Here is a 22,205-nt window from a genome sequence, read left to right as displayed (position 1 = left end):
ACTTACTATTTTAATTGCGAATTACACAATCCTAGTTTTCTCCCATATTTGAATAGAGCCGCTTTGTTGCCTCAGTCTTAACCTTTAGTAATATCCGTAGATTACCGGGGAGTCTGACAATCCCCTCCTGATGGACATGGCTGTCCCCCACCCCCTGGTTGTGCATCTGATGGGTCGGCAGGGACCAGCAGAAACCATCTCAGAACTGCACACTGCAGTCTGGACGCTTATAGCCCGAACTAGAAATAGGGCATGATGGAAAATCATAGCTGTTTCTATCTGTGATTGCAAACCTCAGATGTGAGGGTGATATACTTCCATTTCATATTTCTTTTTTCCCTTGAGATTAGAGAAAGCTATTGTGTATGAGTGAACATTTAATACATTCCTGCTGAATACTGACATGTAAAACAGATGGGTGAAATAGGAAGTTTGACTCATCTTTCCCAAATTACCACATTAAGTTTTGTTTAATCTTTTGTCATAACAGCCATAGGACTAACAAGGATATTGCTGGCGCTGAAGACGAGATTTGTGGTATCCACACTCCATTCACTGTGGCCCGGGGAAAGTTCCTCATTTCTCTCAATCTGAGTTTTTCATTAGTGAAATGGAGTTAATAGCATCACATACCTAGGCAGATTGGATGTAAAGATTATATAAGATAATGCATGTAAGACACTTATCACAGGGACTGGCATTTAGTAAACACTGAGCAAATTGTTTCTGTAATTATCACTGTTTTTAAATGCCTCTATGTCATATTTAGAGGGGCACATTTTAAAACAGTGGATAGAAGCATGAATTGTTGGAGGATTAGAACTCAAAAGAGGTAGATAAAAGCACCGCATACCTGTCTTCTTGAGATTTTCTAATAATACTTCACCTGTCAAGTGAATTTTATTGCATTTTAATGAAGTAGCAGCACACAGGAGGAGTTGTGTACATTTTGTTAATGTGTAATCCTCCCGGAGAGAACATTCTGTTATCCCCTGACGTCTTTGTATCTGTGGATAGATGTGATGAATCAGAGAAACTGGGAAAGGTTATTATTTGAGCCTACAGACAGATATAATTTTGCTAATTTAGCAGACCAATTGAGTGTGTGTGGATTATGCTTGCGTTAGAGAACAAGGGAAGCATGTTTGAGTTTATCTCCAGTTGTCTGCCATACGGAGGAACCAGTTAGCTCATTTTTATTTGGTTCTGAGGTTTATTTTATTTTATTTTATTTTATTTTACTATCCTTTAAGTTCTAGGGTACATGTGCACAATGTGCAGGTTTACATATGTAAACATGTGCCATGTTGGTGTGCTGCACCCATTAACTCATCATTTACATTAGGTATATCTCCTAAAGCTATCCCTCCCTGCTCCCCGCACCCCATGACAGGCCCTGGTGTGTGGTGTTCCCCACCCTGTGTCCAAGTGTTCTCATTGTTCAATTCCCACCTATAAGTGAGAACATGCGGTGTTTGGTTTTTTGTCCTTGCGATAGTTTGCTGAGAATGATGGTTTCCAGCTTCATCCATGTCTCTACAAAAGACATGAACTCATCCTTTTTTATGGCTGCATAGTATTCCATGGTGTGTAGGTGCCATATTTTCTTAATCCAGTCTATCATTGATGGACATTTTGGTTGGTTCCAGGTCTTTGCTATTGTGAATAGTGCCACAATAAACCAAAAGCAATGGGAGCAAAAGTCATAATTGACAAATGGGATCTAATTAAACTAAAGAGCTTCTGCACAGCAAAAGAAACTACCATCAGAGTGAACAGGCAACCTACAGAATGGGAGAAAATTTTTGCCATCTACTCATCTGACAAAGGGCTAATATCCAGAATCTACAATGAACTCAAACAAATTTACATGAAAAAAACAACCCCATCAAAAAGTGGGCGAAGGATATGAACAGACACTTCTCAAAAGAAGACATTTATGCAGCCAACAGACACATGAAAAAATGCTCATCATCACTGGCCATCAGAGAAATGCAAATCAAAACCACAATGAGATACCATCTCACACCAGTTAGAATGGCGATCATTAAAAAGTCAGGAAACAACAGGTGCTGGAGAGGATGTAGAGAAATAGGAACACTTTGACACTGTTGGTGGGACTGTAAACTAGTTCAACCATTGTGGAAGTCAGTGTGGTGATTCCTCAGGGATCTAGAACTAGAAATACCATTTGGTTCTGAGGTTTCTTCCATGTTTCTAGAAGCAGTATTATACCCCCTTTCTGAAGGTTCAGTATGAAATAATGAAGCAATAACAAATCATCATAATGTTTCTGAATGGCAGTGAAGATTCATTTTATGATAATTTCACATTTTATTTAGCTAAGTTTTCTATTTTCAAGTTGTCAGTCCTTTTGGGAGTATTAGATATAATTTTCATTCATTCAGAAAATGAGTTTTTCTGATATTAATCTCGAATAAGTTAATATTTAATTTCGTGTGATCAAAATTACGAATTGCAACGGTGTATTTTTCTCAACCAAATGCTTCATTGCTGAGCATAGGTGAAATTGATCATTGGTTATTTTTCTCACAGTATTTTGCGTTTAACGGGAAACTTCAATGATTCTAGAGCTTCGGCATTTCCAGAGTCCAGCCTGTACCATGGTGTAGAAGAACACTGAAAGTATCATTAGTTCCGAGTGATCAATGCATGAGAAAAAGTGCAGTGATATGTTTTTGGTAGACAAAGGGCGAGATTGCACCATTGAATAAAAAGGTGGGACTTGCCAAAGAGAAATGGATATTTCTACTTCTTATCCCCAGAGGAGGTAAATCCTGGCTTGAAGTTAAGTTTTGACCGGTTTCAGTGGCTGGACCAAAACGTTACAGATACTCTAACCCTCTCCTTTGTAATCATGTAATTTCATCTCTTCTTAGTTGACTTACTAAGAAATGTATCCTAGTTTGGGTCCCAGTTGAGGACTTTTCTATACCAACCCTGTTTAAGATACTTAGGTATTTCACTTGTGTATTTAATACATTATTGTGCTTTGTGTAAGGTGCTGGGGATACTGGTATTTAAGAATGATGTGGCCTCTGCCCTTTTGGAGTTTATAATGTAGTTGGAGAGTTTATATTTTTATAGCATGCTGGTTGTCTTCCCATTTGTTTGAGGCGATTGAAAGAAATAAAAGGACCTCAACACTCAGGAGATCTGAGCAGCCCCTTATAGTGGACTTTGAAGGTTGCACTTTCTTCCCTTAGCCACTGTGAGAAGGGGTATGTGTGCAGACCGAGCTGTCTGGAGGATGCTGCTCCTGCCTTTTTCCTTAGACAGTGGCTGCCACAGGGATGCAGTGTGGGGAGCGGGGGTGCTGGACTGTGGGGTCTCAGATCTGGGCCATGGCTCTGGTGTTGTCCCTGGCTTCCTGAGTAGCCTCCAGGGAAGTCAGCACGTCTCTCAACCAACTATAAACTTCACCTATGGAAAAATGAAGTGTTGGGCCGTTAGATGATCTCTTAGTGCTCACCTATTTTGAGACTTCAGTGAGATAATATTTTTAAAGTGCTCCATTTAGTGCCTGACACCTGATTCTAATAACAAATACTTTTATAGCCTATATTATGTGCCAAGTGTTCTAATCATTATATGTATGTTAGTTGAATATACTATTATTATCTCTATTTTAGAAGAAAGGAAGCTGAGTCACAGAAAGGCTGGTTAACTTGCTCAAGGTTATGCACCTAGTAAGAGGCATATAAAGCCCTCAGTAAGCAGGAGTTGTTGACACTTTCTCAAGCTGGCAGTTTTGGTTGTTGACGTGCTGCTTTACGCTTTTCTTTTTTCTCTCTAGGTGTCATAGAGACGTCAGATCGACTGGACCGTGAATCGACCTCCCATTATTGGCTAACAGTCTTTGCAACCGATCAGGGTGTCGTGCCTCTTTCATCGTTTATAGAGATCTACATAGAGGTTGAGGATGTCAATGACAATGCACCACAGACATCAGAGCCTGTTTATTACCCAGAAATCATGGAAAATTCTCCTAAAGATGTATCTGTGGTCCAGATCGAGGCATTCGATCCAGATTCGAGCTCTAATGACAAGCTCATGTACAAAATTACAAGTGGAAATCCACAAGGATTCTTTTCAATACATCCTAAAACAGGTATGTGTTAATACTACTATATGAAATGTTCACAGAAGGGTTCTTTTCAATACATCTTAAAACAGGTATGTGTTAATACTACTATAGGAAATGTTCGTGCTTATGCTCTTCTGTTAGGGGGAAAAGTAAGAATTAGCATTTATCTGTTACATACTTTTGTTTCTTGATAAATTGTTTTCCTTTTGAATTATTCAAAATAAGCCTTTATTTTGGATAAAAATTTAGCCTAACCTGGTGCGGTGGCTCACGCCTGTAATCCCAGCACTTTGGGAGGCTGAGGTGGACAGATCACGAGGTCAGGAGATCGAGACCATCCTGGCTAACATGGTGAAACCCCATCTCTACTAAAAGTACAAAAAATTAGCTGGGCGTGGTAGCGGGCGCCTGTAGTTCCAGCTACTCCAGAGGCTGAGGCAGGAGAATGGCGGGAACCCGGGAGGCGGAGCTTGCAGTGAGCTGAGATGGTGCCTCTGCACTCCAGCCTGGGCGACAGAGCGGGACTCCATCTCAAAAAAAAAATTAGCTTAAATGTGCTTTTTAAACTTTGAGTTTGCTTTTATAAAGCTATTTTACAGTTATGCTCATTAGTAGGGTTTCACTTTCAGGTTAAAAAGCAAACATTGTTATTTCAGTAATAGCTCCTAAATTAGTGATATATCTTAAACTTACAGCAAATTCTACTGCTGCTAAGAATTTGAATTGTCCTAAGTCGGCTTTTTGTAAAGAATATTAAAAGAGTTTATTTCACAGTTGGCTAGTTTTTTAATGTTTTAAGTTTTTTTCCATAGAGCAGTGCTGTATCTGCAAGTGGTAAGGGATTGGGATTAAACAGTTTTCAGATTGGAAGTGGTTACTTTCCTGGAGTGACACCCCAGGCCTTTTGCTTCTAACATTTTTTTCCATCGATGTCTGTGACTGACTCTCCTGTTTCCAAGAAGATAGCTCCTTGACCTCAAAATCCTCCTCCAAAATTTTTATAAACTTCTCATCTTTGTTCCTTTTACTGCACAGGTGGTACTGCGTTCACCCTCCCTGTGAAATAAAGCAAAAGTGAGCTAAGAACTAAGTGCTGAAAAATTAGAAGGCATTGTCAAACATAAGAAAGTCAGAAGTATTTAAGAATTGTGAGGATGAATTTGGAGGCCAGAATGTATGCCTCTCTACTGGCAGTCCCAGACCTCCAGAGAGAGAAATCTAGAAGTAAAAGCCTTGATTGACACAGTGTGAGTGTGAACAAAAAGATGTTTTCCTACCCTCTTCCCAGACCTCAACAATCGTCATCACAGAAGACTTCTGGGAACAAGTGTGTGTTTGGGGGGCTGGGGTGGGGGGAGATTCCCTGCGCACTAACCCAAACCTCAACAATCATCATCACAGAAGACTTCTGGGAACAAGTGTGTGTTTGGGGGGGCTGGGGTGGGGGGAGATTCCCTGCGCACTAACCCAAACCTCAACAATCGTCATCACAGAAGACTTCTGGGAACAAGTGTCTGTTTGGGGGGCTGGGGGTAAGATTCCCTGCACACCAAGCAGCAGACACCTTGGGAGTCCTCTCATTCAATTCTGTTGTTTTTTTTACCGGGAGACAGCCTCAGATTCTGCAGGTTAAGGGCTCAGTTCCCAAGAGTGTTCCCTTCTTCCCACCAGTTGCAAGTCCAGGCCTCCGAAACTCCTGACCGACCAGCTCCAAGTGAGGGTTCCCATAACCTCTCTTCAAGCCCAAGCCTCCGAAACTCCTGACCGACCAGCTCCCAAGTGAGGGTTCCCATAACCTCTCTTCAAGCCCAAGCCTCCAAAACTCCTGACCGACCAGCTCCAAGTGAGGGTTCCCATAACCTGTCTTCAAGCCCAAGCCTCCGAAACTCCTGACCGACCAGCTCCAAGTGAGGGTTCCCATAACCTCTCTTCAAGTCCAGGCCTCCGAAACTCCTGACCGACCAGCTCCAAGTGAGGGTTCCCATAACCTCTCTTCAAGCCCAGGCCTCCGAAACTCCTGACCGACCAGCTCCAAGTGAGGGTTCCCATAACCTCTCTTCAAGCCCAAGCCTCCGAAACTCCTGACCGACCAGCTCCAAGTGAGGGTTCCCATAACCTCTCTTCAAGCCCAAGCCTCCGAAACTCCTGACCGACCAGCTCCAAGTGAGGGTTCCCATAACCTGTCTTCAAGCCCAAGCCTCCGAAACTCCTGACCGACCAGCTCCAAGTGAGGGTTCCCATAACCTCTCTTCAAGCCCAAGCCTCCGAAACTCCTGACCGACCAGCTCCAAGTGAGGGTTCCCATAACCTGTCTTCAAGCCCAAGCCTCCGAAACTCCTGACCGACCAGCTCCAAGTGAGGGTTCCCATAACCTCTCTTCAAGCCCAAGCCTCCGAAACTCCTGACCGACCAGCTCCAAGTGAGGGTTCCCATAACCTCTCTTCAAGCCCAAGCCTCCGAAACTCCTGACCGACCAGCTCCAAGTGAGAGTTCCCATAACCTCTCTTCAAGCCCAAGCCTCTGAAACTCCTGACCGACCAGCTCCAAGTGAGGGTTCCCATGACTTCTCTTTGGGTTCTGTTACTTTATTAGAGAGGCTCACAGAACTCAGGGAAACACTTAACATTTACCTGTTTATTACAGAGGATATTTTAAAGGATACAAATAAACAGCCAGATGAAGAGATACACGGGGGCAAAGTCTGCAAGGGTCCCACGCACGGGCATTTCTGTCCCAGTGGAGTCGGGGTGCACCACCCTCCCAGCACCTGGATGAGTTCTTGTTCACCTTCCTGTAGCCTCCACATGTTCGGCGGCGAGAAACTCTGAACTCTGCTTTCTTGGGCCTTTTATGGAGACTTCATTGCCTAGGCATGATTGACACACGGACAGCTGTGTCAACATGTGGTTGACAAAGGCCTGTCTCTTGAGATTGTTCCTGGCCTCTGTCTGCAGCGTTTCCGCCTCCAGCATATGGAGCGAGACCCTCTCTGGAATGAGGGGCTTATGACGCACAGTCAGATTGGAGTCCTGCCTTGGCAGGTGAAAGGAGAGTGGCAGATTCTGTTTCCTGAGGCAAAAAGTGCCACAACATTATAACCAAAGACTAACAGGGGTTATGGGAGTTACGAGCCAGGAACCATGGACAGAAACAAATATGCACTCCTCCCCACAACGCATGTATATGTCATATCTCAGGTGGCAATTCAAGACCAGAACTACCCCTATAGTAATTTGTTTGATGAATTAGAGTAAGCAGTGTTTTCATTTTTCTTGTGTCTTCTGTCTCTCTTTTAGATTAGAGTAAGTCCTCTGTGAAGAGATAGATGAGCAAGCAATAAATATCCTTTGGGATATCTGAACACATGGCATAGGTCTGGGCATAATATATGTTTGAGGAGTAGGAGGAGAAAGAAACCGAGGAGATTATACAGCTTAGCATTGCTGTGGAGAGGCTTGAAAACCCTTGGTTCTTCCTGGGACCCCAGAAATGATGATGTGGCTGCTATGGTGTTATGCCTTGTTGTAGAAACATGATTAATACGGCATTGCCTCTCCCTTTTAAATCTCTCTATTCTGACAACTCTAAAGAAAAGGTGTTTGCAGAGACGTCTGTGCTGTTGTCTTCAGAAGGAATAAACCCTCTCCAGGTGTCCACAGCCAGCACCCCAGCCCTGGTGGGAGCACAGGCACTCCGCTGGCAGGGCGGCAGGAGGAAATTCAGTGGCAGTGCACACAGAGGCTTTCTTTCCTTATGAGTTGAAGTCAAGTAATAGTGGAAGATAACCATAGTTAGTACACAGCAGTATTTGTTGTGAAGTATGTTAAAAACTATATGGTTAGAAAAGAAGTCTCAGCATTCCACAGATCACCTAAAGTCTCTGAAGATGAAGAAAGAACTGTATTTTAGCATGGAATTATTAAATAATATAGTAAATATAGCTTCATAAGATCTGTTTCTAGATGCTTCTCTTCCCCCAACTCAGCAGAAAATTGGGGTGTGATCCTCAGGGCCCGAAGTGCACATGCCTCGTCTTCTCACAACCTTTAAAGCGGACTGTTCCCAGGTAGGTCAGTATCATGGCGGCTTGGTTGTGAAGGCTGATGAAAGTCCGTCTGGTAGGAAAAAGTGCTTGGGAGTTACTGACCCATCTCGCCACCTGGAGACCCTAAATCATGTTACTTAATGATTAACGGCTGAGCAAGGAAATCACTGGGCTGGAAATCCAGAGATCTGGACCATAGTGAGGCCCTCCCTCTGGGATCTTGGGGCGAACTGACTTCCAGGTCCTTCAGTTTTGTGATTAGTGGTGTTTCTGTCCCCCGTTGAGGCTTTTGTGTGTAGAGTGCAGGAGCGCCCAGGGTTGTTCAGGGGACAGGTGCCACAGCCGCTTCCTCTTGTGGGTGTTACAGTTGCTCTGTTAATGAATATAAGACAATCAAGAATCTAGTAGATTGATAAACTTGTGCCTTTGGATAAACACATTTGCTAGAATAAAGTGGGCCCACTTGTTTCTTAGTGGGAAACATGAATTTGGGACCCTGGTGATTATCCTAAACGTCCAGGAGCTGGAGAATACCTACATTTATCATCACTTCAAGCATTTGTTTATGCATCAGGTACAGTCATGCGAGGCTGAATGCCAGGGATGCATTGAGAAACGCGTCATCTGGCGATTTTCTCATTGTGTGGACAACATGGAGTGTACCTACCCAAACCTAGATGGTCTAGCCTACTACACACCCAGGCTGTATGGGATGGCCTATTCTAGTCTACAGACTTGTATGCCATGATCCTGTACCGAACACTGCAGGCAGTTCTAACACATCTGTTTATCCAAACATAGCTAAATGTAGAAAAGGTGCAGTAAAAATATGGTATTAATCTTGCACAACCACAGGTATATGTGCGGTTCGATCGTATATGCAGCCCGTGGTTAACTGAAACGTTGTTATGCAGTGCGTGGCCGTATTTATTTACCGAACTTTGAAATTTTTTTACCGAATCTTTGAAAGTTCGTCATCTACAAAAGTGAAATAACCAAGAAGAACAGGTGTGTGCAGCAGTGTGGCACAGGCTTTCACGGGTCCAGTGGAGGCACGGCACGGGCCCTCACGGGTCTGCTGGAAGTGGGAAACTGGCAGTGGGTATGTTGGGAAGATGAGCCCCTTGGAACGGGTGCTGGGCTGATTGTGAAGATGGTAACAATAGATTGATGGAGAGGAGGTAGGAGATGTTTTCATGTCGGTGGCAATTTGAAGGAATGGTGAGTTGGAGACCAAGAGATAAGTGTATGGGAGACGGCTACCATCAGTGGAAAACCTCGAATGCCAGAATAAGGGTTAAAGAGAATATTTGTGATTTTTTATTAATAAAAGTGACCTCTTTTTGAGTCAGTATAAAGTGCCTTGCAACATTTTGGATAAACTTAAATAAAAATCTTTCTGGAAAAGAGGGAGACATCTCCTCAATATCTTTTTCTCCTTCCCCTTTTGTCATAGTGTAACAAAATATTTTAAAAGTCACAACAAGAAAGCTTCCTAGGAGTGGGTTTAGTGAGTGATCTTATGAATTTTGTGTTCTAAACAACAAGTTTGAGTGAACCTTTTTGAATATTTTTTCTCTTCAAGGTTTTTGTGCTTAATTATGGTGCCAAGAACTGTCTGTCTGCATTTCAGACAATTCTTATTATATTGTTTGCAAGTAGCGGGGCAGTGGGTTTTCATTTTTAGGAGATACAAGTGAAAGACCGTATCCATTTTCCTTTTGTGATATATACACTTTTGTTGACATCGCTAATTTTTATAACATTTTTTGTTTGACTGTGTCCATTATCAGTTATAGGGTAAACGTGCTTCTTTTAACATAAGTTGCGCACTTGCTCAACGTGGAAGAGAGACAGCAGCATAGAATTCAGATTGTTTGGAGCCTTGGCAGCTGCAGCACCTGCAAACAAAAGCATCACAGCTTTGTGGTATGTCAAGGACAGAGAAGAAAGGGAGTCCCAAACAAAAGAGACTAGTGTGAGCTTCTCATGACTCATTATTCACGAACAACCTCGGGAAATCGACACCACCCTTGCAAAGAGTCTTTTTAGTTAAAGTTATTGCTTTGAACTGGGGGGAGTTGATATGCAACTTACAATTGGCATTTATTAATAATTTTGAAGTGTTACTTTTAGACATGTGCGTCCTTTAGAAGAGACCATGGTCTTACTCTCTTATCTGTATGTTTGATATTTTTCAAGTTTTTGCTACAAACCTAGTATTGATCTTTATTTTTAAAAAGCTTTTTTGAGGTGTAATTGACTTACAGCAAATTGCACATATTTAAAGTCTACAATTTGATAAGCTTTGACATAGCTTTTACACCTGAGAAAGCATCACCACTATCAGGCAATGAACACACCCATCATTCCCAAAGGTCTCCTCACACTTCTCTGTATTCCCCCTCCCAACCCTCCCAACTCCATCTCTAGTCAACTGCTGGTGTGCTTTCTAGCAGTAAATAATAGTTTGCATTTCCTGGAATTTTATATTAGTGAACTCACATGGCATATACTCTTTTTGGTAAGGCTTCTTACACTTCGCATGTTTATTTGGAGGTTCATGCGTGTTTTAGTGTGTATCAAGACTACGTTTCTTTTCATTGCTGAGTATCCTTTATATAGATAAATATTATAATTTGTTTATCCACTCACCTAGTAATAGGCATTTGTATTGCTGCCAGTTTTTGGCTGTTTGTAAATAAAGCCGCCGTGAACATTCAGTACAAGCCCTTCTGTGGACACATACTTCATTTCTCTTGGACATCGCATAGGGGTGCATAGCTGTCTGGAAACTGTCTCAAGGCAGCAAGCTGCGGCGATCGTGGGTCTCCCCTCCTCTGTTTCTCTCAGGGATCCTTGTCTTTCTTTGCCTGATGTCTAGTGTCCTTTCAACTGCCAGTGCATTCATTTTGTCTGCTTCTTGGTGGTTTTATGTTAAAGCGTAAATCTGATCCCCCTACTAGAAGTGGAAGGTTAGGTATTGCTTTTAAATCAGAAAAAGATGCCTTTTTAAGTTTAGAAGTGCTATCAATATGTATGTACTGTAAACACCTCCTTAATAAACAGTGAATCTCCTTAACCAGGGTTTTTGAGGGATTCTGTTTCATATAATAGTTGCTTTTCAGGCTAATCTTATTTCTGTGGTGCCATCAGACCAAAAATGGGAAACTTTTAAGTAACACTAGATTTTTAAACTTAGTTTTATGAAGCATGTACCACAGGGATCATCAAACTGTCTCTATAAAGGGCCACACAGGGCTTTTGGGTTTGTGGGCCATACAGTCTCTGTCATACCACTCAGCTGTGTCACTGTAGCCCAGAAGCTGCTGTAGATGATATGGAAATGAGTGAGCACGGCTGTGTTCCAGTAAAACTTTGTAAATAAATGAAATAAATTCAATAAAATTGGAATTTTCTGTCCTTTTCATGTATCACAAAAGTTTTTTTCAACCATTTACAAATGCAAAAGCCATTCTTCACTAGCCAGCCACACAAAAACAAGCTACCGTGGTTTCCTGACTCCTGATGAGTGGACGTATTTACTAGTGGGACTAGTTAAACAATTTCATTGTTTGCTGATTTTTAAAATTATTTTGAAGGGATAGACTTCTATATTTCTGAAGTAAAAATTGAATCCCTCCCATTGCTCTAAGCAAGAGTGCTTAGAAAGGATTATTTGTATTTTGCTTCTCTTGGTTAATAACAAAATTATTCTTTAAAGAAGAGCAATTAGAGTATCAGTTATCAAGGTTGAGATCTCAGATAAGATTTCACAAGTTGGTTAGTAGACTATTAGATCTCTTCTACATTGGGAAGTAATTGTTTCTCATTAGAAGATACATTTTCCTAGATTTTGAGGTTTTCACACTTTTTTTTGTGTTGATGTGTCCTATAAGAAGTTTTCAGAGCTCCCAATTTCAGCTCGAACAGTTGGCTGTAAGTATACTTAGCAGGTCTTTATCATTTCCCCAATTTTTATTCTCTTATTCTGTGTTGAGATGTTATACTCAAATTACTCAGTTTCCATTTCGTATGCTTTTTAGAGGACGGCGTTATACAGTGTTGTTTTTTATTCGCTTCTTTACATGTAAAATACTGTATTTAGTATAGAATTATTTTATGTTTACTGTAGGAAATGTGATTTGTGATTGCAGATTGGGTAGAGGTGTATAGTTTTTGTGTGGTAATCCCTAAAGCATGCAGGAAAGTTTACTATAGGAAATGTGATTTGTGATTGCAGATTGGGTAGAGATGTATAGTTTTTGTGTGGTAATCCCTAAAGCATGCAGGAAAGTTTACTATAGGAAATGTGATTTGTGATTGCAGATTGGGTAGAGGTGTATAGTTTTTGTGTGGTAATCCCTAAAGCATGCAGGAAAGTTTACTATAGGAAATGTGATTTGTGATTGCAGATTGGGTAGAGGTGTATAGTTTTTGTGTGGTAATTCCTAAAGCATGCAGGAAAGTTTACTATAGGAAATGTGATTTGTGATTGCAGATTGGGTAGAGGTGTATAGTTTTTGTGTGGTAATCCCTAAAGCATGCAGGAAAGTTTACTATAGGAAATGTGATTTGTGATTGCAGATTGGGTAGAGGTGTATAGTTTTTGTGTGGTAATCCCTAAAGCATGCAGGAAAGTTTACTATAGGAAATGTGATTTGTGATTGCAGATTGGGTAGAGATGTATAGTTTTTGTGTGGTAATCCCTAAAGCATGCAGGAAAGTTTACTATAGGAAATGTGATTTGTGATTGCAGATTGGGTAGAGGTGTATAGTTTTTGTGTGGTAATCCCTAAAGCATGCAGGAAAGTTTACTATAGGAAATGTGATTTGTGATTGCAGATTGGGTAGAGATGTATAGTTTTTGTGTGGTAATCCCTAAAGCATGCAGGAAAGTTTACTATAGGAAATGTGATTTGTGATTGCAGATTGGGTAGAGGTGTATAGTTTTTGTGTGGTAATCCCTAAAGCATGCAGGAAAGTTTACTATAGGAAATGTGATTTGTGATTGCAGATTGGGTAGAGGTGTATAGTTTTTGTGTGGTAATCCCTAAAGCATGCAGGAAAGTTTACTATAGGAAATGTGATTTGTGATTGCAGATTGGGTAGAGGTGTATAGTTTTTGTGTGGTAATCCCTAAAGCATGCAGGAAAGTTTACTATAGGAAATGTGATTTGTGATTGCAGATTGGGTAGAGGTGTATAGTTTTTGTGTGGTAATCCCTAAAGCATGCAGGAAAGTTTACTATAGGAAATGTGATTTGTGATTGCAGATTGGGTAGAGGTGTATAGTTTTTGTGTGGTAATCCCTAAAGCATGCAGGAAAGTTTACTATAGGAAATGTGATTTGTGATTGCAGATTGGGTAGAGGTGTATAGTTTTTGTGTGGTAATCCCTAAAGCATGCAGGAAAGTTTACTATAGGAAATGTGATTTGTGATTGCAGATTGGGTAGAGGTGTATAGTTTTTGTGTGGTAATCCCTAAAGCATGCAGGAAAGTTTACTATAGGAAATGTGATTTGTGATTGCAGATTGGGTAGAGGTGTATAGTTTTTGTGTGGTAATCCCTAAAGCATGCAGGAAAGTTTACTGTAGGAAATGTGATTTGTGATTGCAGATTGGGTAGAGGTGTATAGTTTTTGTGTGGTAATCCCTAAAGCATGCAGGAAAGTTTACTGTAGGAAATGTGATTTGTGATTGCAGATTGGGTAGAGGTGTATAGTTTTTGTGTGGTAATCCCTAAAGCATGCAGGAAAGTTTACTGTAGGAAATGTGATTTGTGATTGCAGATTGGGCAGAGATGTATAGTTTTTGTGTGGTAATCCCTAAAGCATGCAGGAAAGTTTACTGTAGGAAATGTGATTTGTGATTGCAGATTGGGCAGAGGTGTATAGTTTTTGTGTGGTAATCCCTAAAGCATGCAGGAAAGTTTACTATAGGAAATGTGATTTGTGATTGCAGATTGGGTAGAGGTGTATAGTTTTTGTGTGGTAATCCCTAAAGCATGCAGGAAAGTTTACTGTAGGAAATGTGATTTGTGATTGCAGATTGGGTAGAGGTGTATAGTTTTTGTGTGGTAATCCCTAAAGCATGCAGGAAAGTTTACTGTAGGAAATGTGATTTGTGATTGCAGATTGGGTAGAGATGTATAGTTTTTGTGTGGTAATCCCTAAAGCATGCAGGAAAGTTTACTATAGGAAATGTGATTTGTGTTTGCAGATTGGGTAGAGATGTATAGTTTTTGTGTGGTAATCCCTAAAGCATGCAGGAAAGTTACAAAATGGTAGACTAGCTAGTAGGTGTACTGGGTGCTCATCATGTGTTAGTCCAGTAACACTTTACAACTATTTTTTTCTGAACCAAAGTAAATGGCATTTTATTGTGGCTGGAACGAATACTGAACAAAGTGCAATAGGAAATAGCTAAAGCTGCAAACAACTTCCAAGGGTTTCCGGTAACATTTGATAGCTGCAAAGGAAGGAAAGGACGGGCCAGTCGCATTGCAATGGCAGGAATTCATTTTTAAAAAAAAATTACCTATTTGCAGTCTTTTTACCAAGATATGCAGATATTTTAAGGAGAAATCTGTAGATTTTTTTCCTATCTCTTTCTCATGCTCATTATTATTTTATAAAATAAGTGAAGTATATCATCCCTAAAGTTTGCAAGAAGTCAAATTTTATTCAGTACATTTCTGCCGATGTTGATGATGACAAGCTTTTTCCTCCGCAAATTGGTTAACTTGAATCTTTATGATAAATTCTGTCAGAAGCATTTGGTTTTTCTATAGCTGCTGAGTATTATTTGCTAAAATTATAGTTAAGATTTTGCATTTGGGTGCCTGAGATTAGTCTTTTTATGTCAGCATGATGTTAACCTTATAAAATGGGTTGTGTACCCTATCCTCTTTTTCTGACCCTGCTATATCTGACATTTATAGGATCACTGAAGGCAATTCCCTGTAAATTGAGTTTTGCTGTCGATCTTATGTTTTCATGCCATCAATTTTCAACAAGAAACAGCTAGTGAGATAGAATTGAAACCAGAAGAGACGTCTGAAGACTGTAGGATACAGGCTCCCTGAATGACTCCCCGTGTGACTTTAGACTAGTCATTTGATTCATTTTATTAGTGTTTTCTTTGGAACTCTGAAAGTTTGAACTAAATGAGTTCTGAGCTGCTTTCCAGCCTTGCCAGTCTATGAATAGAATTCCATTTTTGGCTCCATGCCTAATCCTGTCGGCACCAGTACTGCAGTGACAAACAATAGCTGCTGAGATGGCCACAGCTGCCAAAAGAGCTCGTCGCAGCAGGCTGTAGTGAAATGCGGTCTTAGAACACCACCTAAATAAAGACAGTGCGGTGCTGCAGAGGATCTCTGAGCTCACAGTCTAGACCTCTGAGGGGCTGGATGCTGAGTGATAAGTGAAGGAGAAGTTGTGTGTTTGCTCATGGCCAGCAAGGCAGTCTGTGTTTTGCAGAAGCGGAGGACGTGATGCCTCCCTGTCAGTGGGCTAGTCGGCTTGTTGGCTCTGCATGTTCAGTGTTGGCTCTGGTGTGTGTTTCGGGGGTATCCAGTGTTGGCTCAGGTCCTTATGGGCCAGGACCACCTTCATTCATTATTGTATCCACCACAGAACTAGGCATGATACTCGTGAAAGATTTTTAAAAGCAGCCACATTTGAAGGATTTTCCCTTTCGCCCATTGGAAGAGGAGGCATAGCAGTTCACACAGACAAACGCTGCCCTTGATGTAGTTTCTGTCACTCCCGCTCACTTGCGCCTCTGTCCACCCACTGTACAGCTCTCAGGACTGCACCGTGATCTTCTAAGTCACATACACAGCTTTGTTCTGGAGCCATTTCATTTTATTTAAGCTGGATGGGTACAGATCCGTAGACTAGAATGTTCCATGGATGACGTGTTTACAAAGGGACAGTCAGGTGCTACCTGGAGTTGCACAGTTACAGTCTGTTATTTCTGTATCTCATGGTGCTTAATTTATTTATTAATAAATTTATTATTTGTTAATTTATTATTAATAAATTTATTATTTGTTAATTTATTAATAATAAATTTATTATTTGTTAATTTATTAATAATGAAGTATCAAATAAAATAATTTATCAATTAATAAATGAATTATTTAATAAATACATTATTTAATAATAAATTATTTAATAATAGTAAATTATTTGTTAATTATTTATTTAATACTTCATTGTAAAAATCAAAATAATGACCAATTGTGTTGCCCTCTCTGTTTTCTGTGCAGTTGGTTGACCCTGGACCAGTGGTGTTGCCCTCTCTGTTTTCCATGCATCTGGTTGGTCCCTGTAGTTCTTTGGTAGCTTACCTAACTCAGAGCAAGCTCTCTTTCAACACTGAATCATGGACATTTAAAACAATTTTTAGGAGCCCAAGATTTGTAACACATGTCCTATAAAGTTCTAAAGCACTTTTACTTAAATCTCTGACCTCTCATGTCTTCCCTATTTATGTAATTTATGTTCATTTTTCCTGGTATTAGGCCTTTTTACTGTTCTTTCTTAGCTGCTGTATAAGAGAAGCAAGAGGTACGGTTAAAATCGAAAGGACAGTTTGGGTAAACACAGGGTGAGCACAGGTAAGTTTTTCTGACTAATGATAACATTAGGCAAATTATTTTTGAAAAAAAATTTTGATTAACTCATTGTACCCTGAGGCCCCTGTTGCTGGTGAAGTGAACTCTTGAGGACAGAGAGGCTATTTGCTTTACTCAGAATCAAAGAGTCTGTTCTGTCTTGGTCCTTAGTTGAAACAGCTTTAGAGTTGGAACTTTTGTGTGTTACAGGCATTAAGCTAGAATGTATAATTATGAATAGAGTTACTAAGTCAATATTTAGGGAGTTTTTCTTCTATTATGGAGAGGAAAGAATATGAGAAATAATATACTCAGAACTGATGTATAATTTGTGTCATATTTTATATATTCATAACTGAAAACAAAAGACAGCTGAGTTGTGGTTCTCAGCCAGAGATGTTGAGGAAGTCCCATTCCAGAGCCGAGGCATCCTGCTCTCTCCTCCTCCTGAGGGAAAGCATGACTCCACTTGGGAATTTTGTTTCATCCCAGATCACCTTTGGAGCTGAGTTACTTGCTTAATCCTCTGCTTTTTGTCTCGTGTGTAGAGTTACAAGCCTACCAAGCCATAAAACATTTCAAGTGAAGACACTAACAAAATACAGAAAGTAATAAAAATGGTTATCTCTGAATTATGGAATTGTTCGCCAGTGTTACCCAATTATTTTAGAAAATATTTTTTCAGTACTTTAATTTGCTATCCAAATAAAAAGGTGTATTAGTGTGTGTATCCAAACTCATCAGATTGTATACATTAAACATATGTAGTTTTTGGTATATCAGTTATACCTCAATAAAGACATTAATTTAAAAAAAAAGGTGTATTTCCCTAAGGCTACTTGCCATAAATTTAAACGACAGAGATGGATTCTCTCACAGTTCTAGAGGCAAGGAGTTTGAATTCCAGGTGCCGTGAGGGCCTGGCTCCCTCTTAAAGCGCTAAGGAAGGACCTATCCTCGCTCCTCCCAGTCTCCAGGCACCTGCTGGCTTGTGACGGCACCACTCCAGTCTCTGCCTCTGTCATCAGACGCCTTTCTTCCCTGGGTCTCTGACTCAAATCTTCTCTACCTTTCTCTTAAAAAGACTCTTGCTATTGAATTTAGGGTCCACCATAAATCCAAGGTGGTCTCATCTTGAGGTTCTTAATTACATCTTCAGGGATGCTTATCCACATCAGTTCACACTCACAGCTTCCAGGGTTGTACGTATCTTTTGGGCAGGAGCCACCATTCAATCCACCACAAAGGTATTTCCAAGAAGACGGAAAATATGCTGTTCAATGGAAATGTATATAGCCATTTAGATTCCTCTTATTTTTTTTTTAATGTTGTAAAGACTACATTTCATTTAATTTATGTTCTAACAGGCTTTAATGATTTGGTCGGTGGTTGCAGACTTGTCAGGAAGATTCTGGGTGATGTTTTAGGACTTAATAAGCGGTTGAAGAACAGGTGGAATCTTCAGGTGGGCTCTCCAGGCCACTTCTTTGTTGCATTTTTTGCAATGTTAATTATACTTCTTATGGTACTTAAGAACCATACTTGAGAAATACTGTGTATTTCTCATATGTCCATAGTCCTATTGTGTTTCTCTGCATCTCAAATAGTATTTTAAAGAAATAGATAATATGCTTTGTTCCAGAATATGTCCAGTAGAAATTATTATAATGACTGAAAATAAAACTGTTAAAATAAGAATGAATTTTTTTCAACTTCTGTCAGCACCTGTACTGAGAAGGTCAGCATGGGATGGAATCACCGGGAAACCTTTATGAGATGGTACAGGCTGGGTCCTCATGAGTGGAGAGTGTGATTTGGTGGCTCTGGCGTGGGGCGGGAAGAAGGGGGATTTGGCATTCATACCCCATGATCCCGATGCACACCTCTGCAGGAAAAGGCTCGAGCAGTAGAGCCTTCTGATCACTTTCCTTGGTAGGAAAGTTTCTTCTGCTGACTCACCTTCAGGAAATTATTCCACATGCCTAGACCTCATTTCCTCATGTTTTAAGGTACAGGATTTGGGCTAGAGCATCGTGAAAGACCCTCTGGCTTTAGCAAACTTTATTTTTACGGTAAGAGGATACTTAGCACCCATCATCCATTTCATTAAAAATTTGCTGCAACTCAAAAACATTAGAAAAAATCATATAGGATATGCCACTTTAATATTTCTAAGGAGTTTGAGTTTTTTATATACATGGCCATATATTAGTATATATATTTAAGGCTTAAAAAATAATTGATTTGAGATTTTCCAGCCTAAGTTTAGTTTTCAGCCATCAGATATTTCTGTGTTTTCACTCTCAGCTTTAAAATGTTTTAATATTTAAATTTATTTGAGTAATATGCTCATTAAAGATTAAAGATTGCCACAATAAAGTAGTGTATAAAACGAAGTTCTCCTCCTCTCTCCTCTCTTCCCTCCAGCTACCTGTTCCATTTCCCAGGAGTAGCCAGAAGTAATATGTCAGAGTTGAACGTGTCACAACTTCTGTGCGCAGGAGTGTGTGTACACATTTCTTCTGTACACACATATGCATGTCTCATCAGCACCTTGCCTTGCTGGTTTTTATAGTACTCCTTGTCTAAAAGTTACCCGAGCAGTGTAAGTTTCACAGTCTGCCCATGAGTGTATTACAGGTGTTTTATTGTAATTGTCCTTAATGTTGCTGATTCTTAAAGCACGCTGAATGTCCCTGGGAGCAGTCCCTGCCACAGTCAGAATTGAAGGGTAGAACTCTAACTTCCGGATCCTGGTAGTAACAACTCCTGAAGAAATTACACTGAAGACCCCTAAAACTTAAACTAGACACTTCCTTTACCAACAAATATACTACGATTACAGTTCTTAAACTTAGTATCGAGTAGAATCTGTGAAAGTGTTTTGGAGAAATCATCGGGTGAAAATGGTATGTACCTGAAGTGCATGCCTGTAGTCAAGGGTTCGTCACAATAATGCTGTGATTAATAAAACATTGTGAGAAAGGGATGGAGCCCAGAGGACTCCTTCCTGCAAAAGGAGCTGGGCTTGGTGGAGAGAACATTCTAATCCTAGAGGAAAGTGAGATCGCTGAATAATTTTGTTGTATAATCATTATACGTATTAAATATGATTGATATATTTAGAGTTGTCTATGTGAATTAATAGCTTGGACTCTGGAATCAGACAGACTTGGGGTCAAATCTCAGCTTTGCATTTAGCTGGCGATGATTTTACCTCTCTAAACCTCAGATATCTTAAAAATAAAGATAGTATATTGGTAGCTCCCTTCTAGGGTTGCTGTGAGTATCCAGTGAGAGTGACGCATATGAAATGCCCACCCCAGAGCTGGGTCTTGGGAAACACGTAATTAGTGGTGGCTAAAAAGCGAACAATGAGAGGATAGTTTAATATTCACCTCTGCCTTTTACATGTGGGAGTTGTTTCCTTAAATAAATTGTATGCCTTTGAGGACAAGAGCCTTGTCTTAGGCTTTTGTATATGTCTCTCATGGTGACATTTGGGAACAGCATTCTGAGCAGTTGAATGACAGTGCAGACTGAACAAGTGGGTGACCGAGATCGTAAACATTATGACATCACTACTGTTTATGAACATAGATTTAGTTTAGTCACTTTTAGTGCTTAGGAAAAACAAGTAAAAACAAACTAGTAGAGTAATGATTGTCCAAGTCACAGCTAAGCGCAGAGCCTCTTGATTGGTACGTGTTCAGGTGAAGCAGTAAACCAGCAATTCTAAAGCAGGCCTCTTCGTTGCCCGCTGAGCTAAGTGGAGACTCATAACAGAGAACGGTGGACAGGAGCATGGCAGGGCAGTATCAGCACAGTCAAAATCCAGGAAAGTTTCACTTTTTTTTTTTTTTTTTCTATGTAGGATTAAGACAGATGTCTACAAAAATTTGGATTTAGATAAATATTTTTGCTTCAGATTTTAACCACAGAAAAAGATTTTGAATATTGCAGATGTTAAAGTTTTTAGTTTTGACAGGCAGCATTTGAAATTGGAGATGCTATAAAGGATCAGACATAATTGGTGACTATTTAAATTTAAATTATTTAAATTTAAAATTCAGTTCTGTGGTGACATTAGCTCCATTTCAAGTGCGTAGTGGCCACATGTGACAAGGTGCTACCATATTGGACAGTGCAAATTATAGAACACACAAATCATCACAGAAATTTCTGTTGGACAGTGCTTTTCTAGAACGTGTATGGCTGTGGTTCATGAATTATTGTAAAATAAAAGGGTGGAAAGGCCAAAATCATTGCAGGGGGTAGAGGAAAATAATCAGAGTAAAAGGAAGGTATCGGGTGACCAGATTTTTACCTTTTTCCCTTGATCTTTTCCCTTCCTCTGCTTATTCTCTAGTAGAGTAATTGAAAAGTGTTCCAAGTAAATTTCCCGCCGGGTGAGGTGAACACAGGGCTGCAGAGATTCCTTCCTTTAGAGCCAGGACCCTGTCTTTTACAGTGTGGGGTCATCAATCACTCTTATTACAGATCGCAAGTGCTTGCTCTCTTGTTGCAGTTGAACCTGAATTCTATTCAGAAATCCTATTTTTTTCCTTTTCTAGCTGCCATCTTTCTTATATATATATATATATATATATATATATATATATATATATATATATATTTTTTTTTTTTTTTTTTTTTTTGAGACAGTCTCACTCTGTCACCTAGGCTCAATTGCAGTGGCCTGCTCTCAGCTCACTGCAACCTTCGCTTCCCAGGTCCAAGTGAGTCTCATGCCTTAGCCTCCCAAGTAGCTGGGATTACAGGTGCATGCCACCACACCCAGCAAATTTTTGAATTTTTAGTAGAGATGGGGTTTCTCCATGTTGACTAGGCTGGTCTTGAACTCCTAGCCTCAAGTGATTCACCTGCCATGGCCTCCTAACATGCTGGGATTATGCCATCTATTTTTATCCACTGTGCTGATGTTGAAATTTATTTTTTACAGAACCACAGTCTTCAGTCCCTCCCTGGTTTCTTTCACTTTTAATGTAGACTTACTAGATTTATTGAACCCCCAACTTCAATACTTGGCCAAATGACGCCTCGGCCTCCCAAAGTGCTGGGATTATGCCATCTATTTTTACCTGCAGTGCTGATGTTGAAATTTATTTTTTGTAGAACCAAAGTCTTCAGTCCGTCCCTGGTTTCTTTCACTTTTAATGTAGACTTCCTAGATTTATTGAACCCCCAACTTCAATACTTTGCTAAATGACGTTGAGTAAGCAACTTAATCTCTCTAAGCCTGTAAAAATGGAGATATCTTCACATATTGACACATCATATGCGAAGATATACGTATATACATATGTGGATATATCTCAGTTTTTTACAGGCTTAGAGAGATTTTTATATATATATATGTAATGAAATATCTATTAAAGCATAATACCTTGGCTGTCTAAATTGAGT

The 22,205-nt window shown here is 40.1% G+C and overlaps 1 protein-coding gene across 5 annotated transcripts in view; it reads left to right on the top strand.

Annotated features, from left to right (window-relative positions):
- Positions 1-22,205, top strand: part of FAT1 (FAT atypical cadherin 1) — a 140,060-nt gene that overhangs the window by 60,368 nt on the left and 57,487 nt on the right. For all 5 annotated transcript variants that reach the window (XM_054484242.2, XM_054484241.2, XM_054484243.2 and 2 more), the window contains exon 3: positions 3,818-4,132. In XM_054484242.2, coding sequence (XP_054340217.1) covers positions 3,818-4,132 — 315 coding nt within the window. The remainder of the gene's footprint in view (positions 1-3,817; positions 4,133-22,205) is intronic.

This window comes from Pongo pygmaeus, chromosome 3 (genome assembly GCF_028885625.2).
Source record: "Pongo pygmaeus isolate AG05252 chromosome 3, NHGRI_mPonPyg2-v2.0_pri, whole genome shotgun sequence".
NCBI classification, from domain to species: domain Eukaryota; kingdom Metazoa; phylum Chordata; class Mammalia; order Primates; family Hominidae; genus Pongo; species Pongo pygmaeus.
This window is presented reverse-complemented; position numbering and strand designations above follow the sequence as displayed.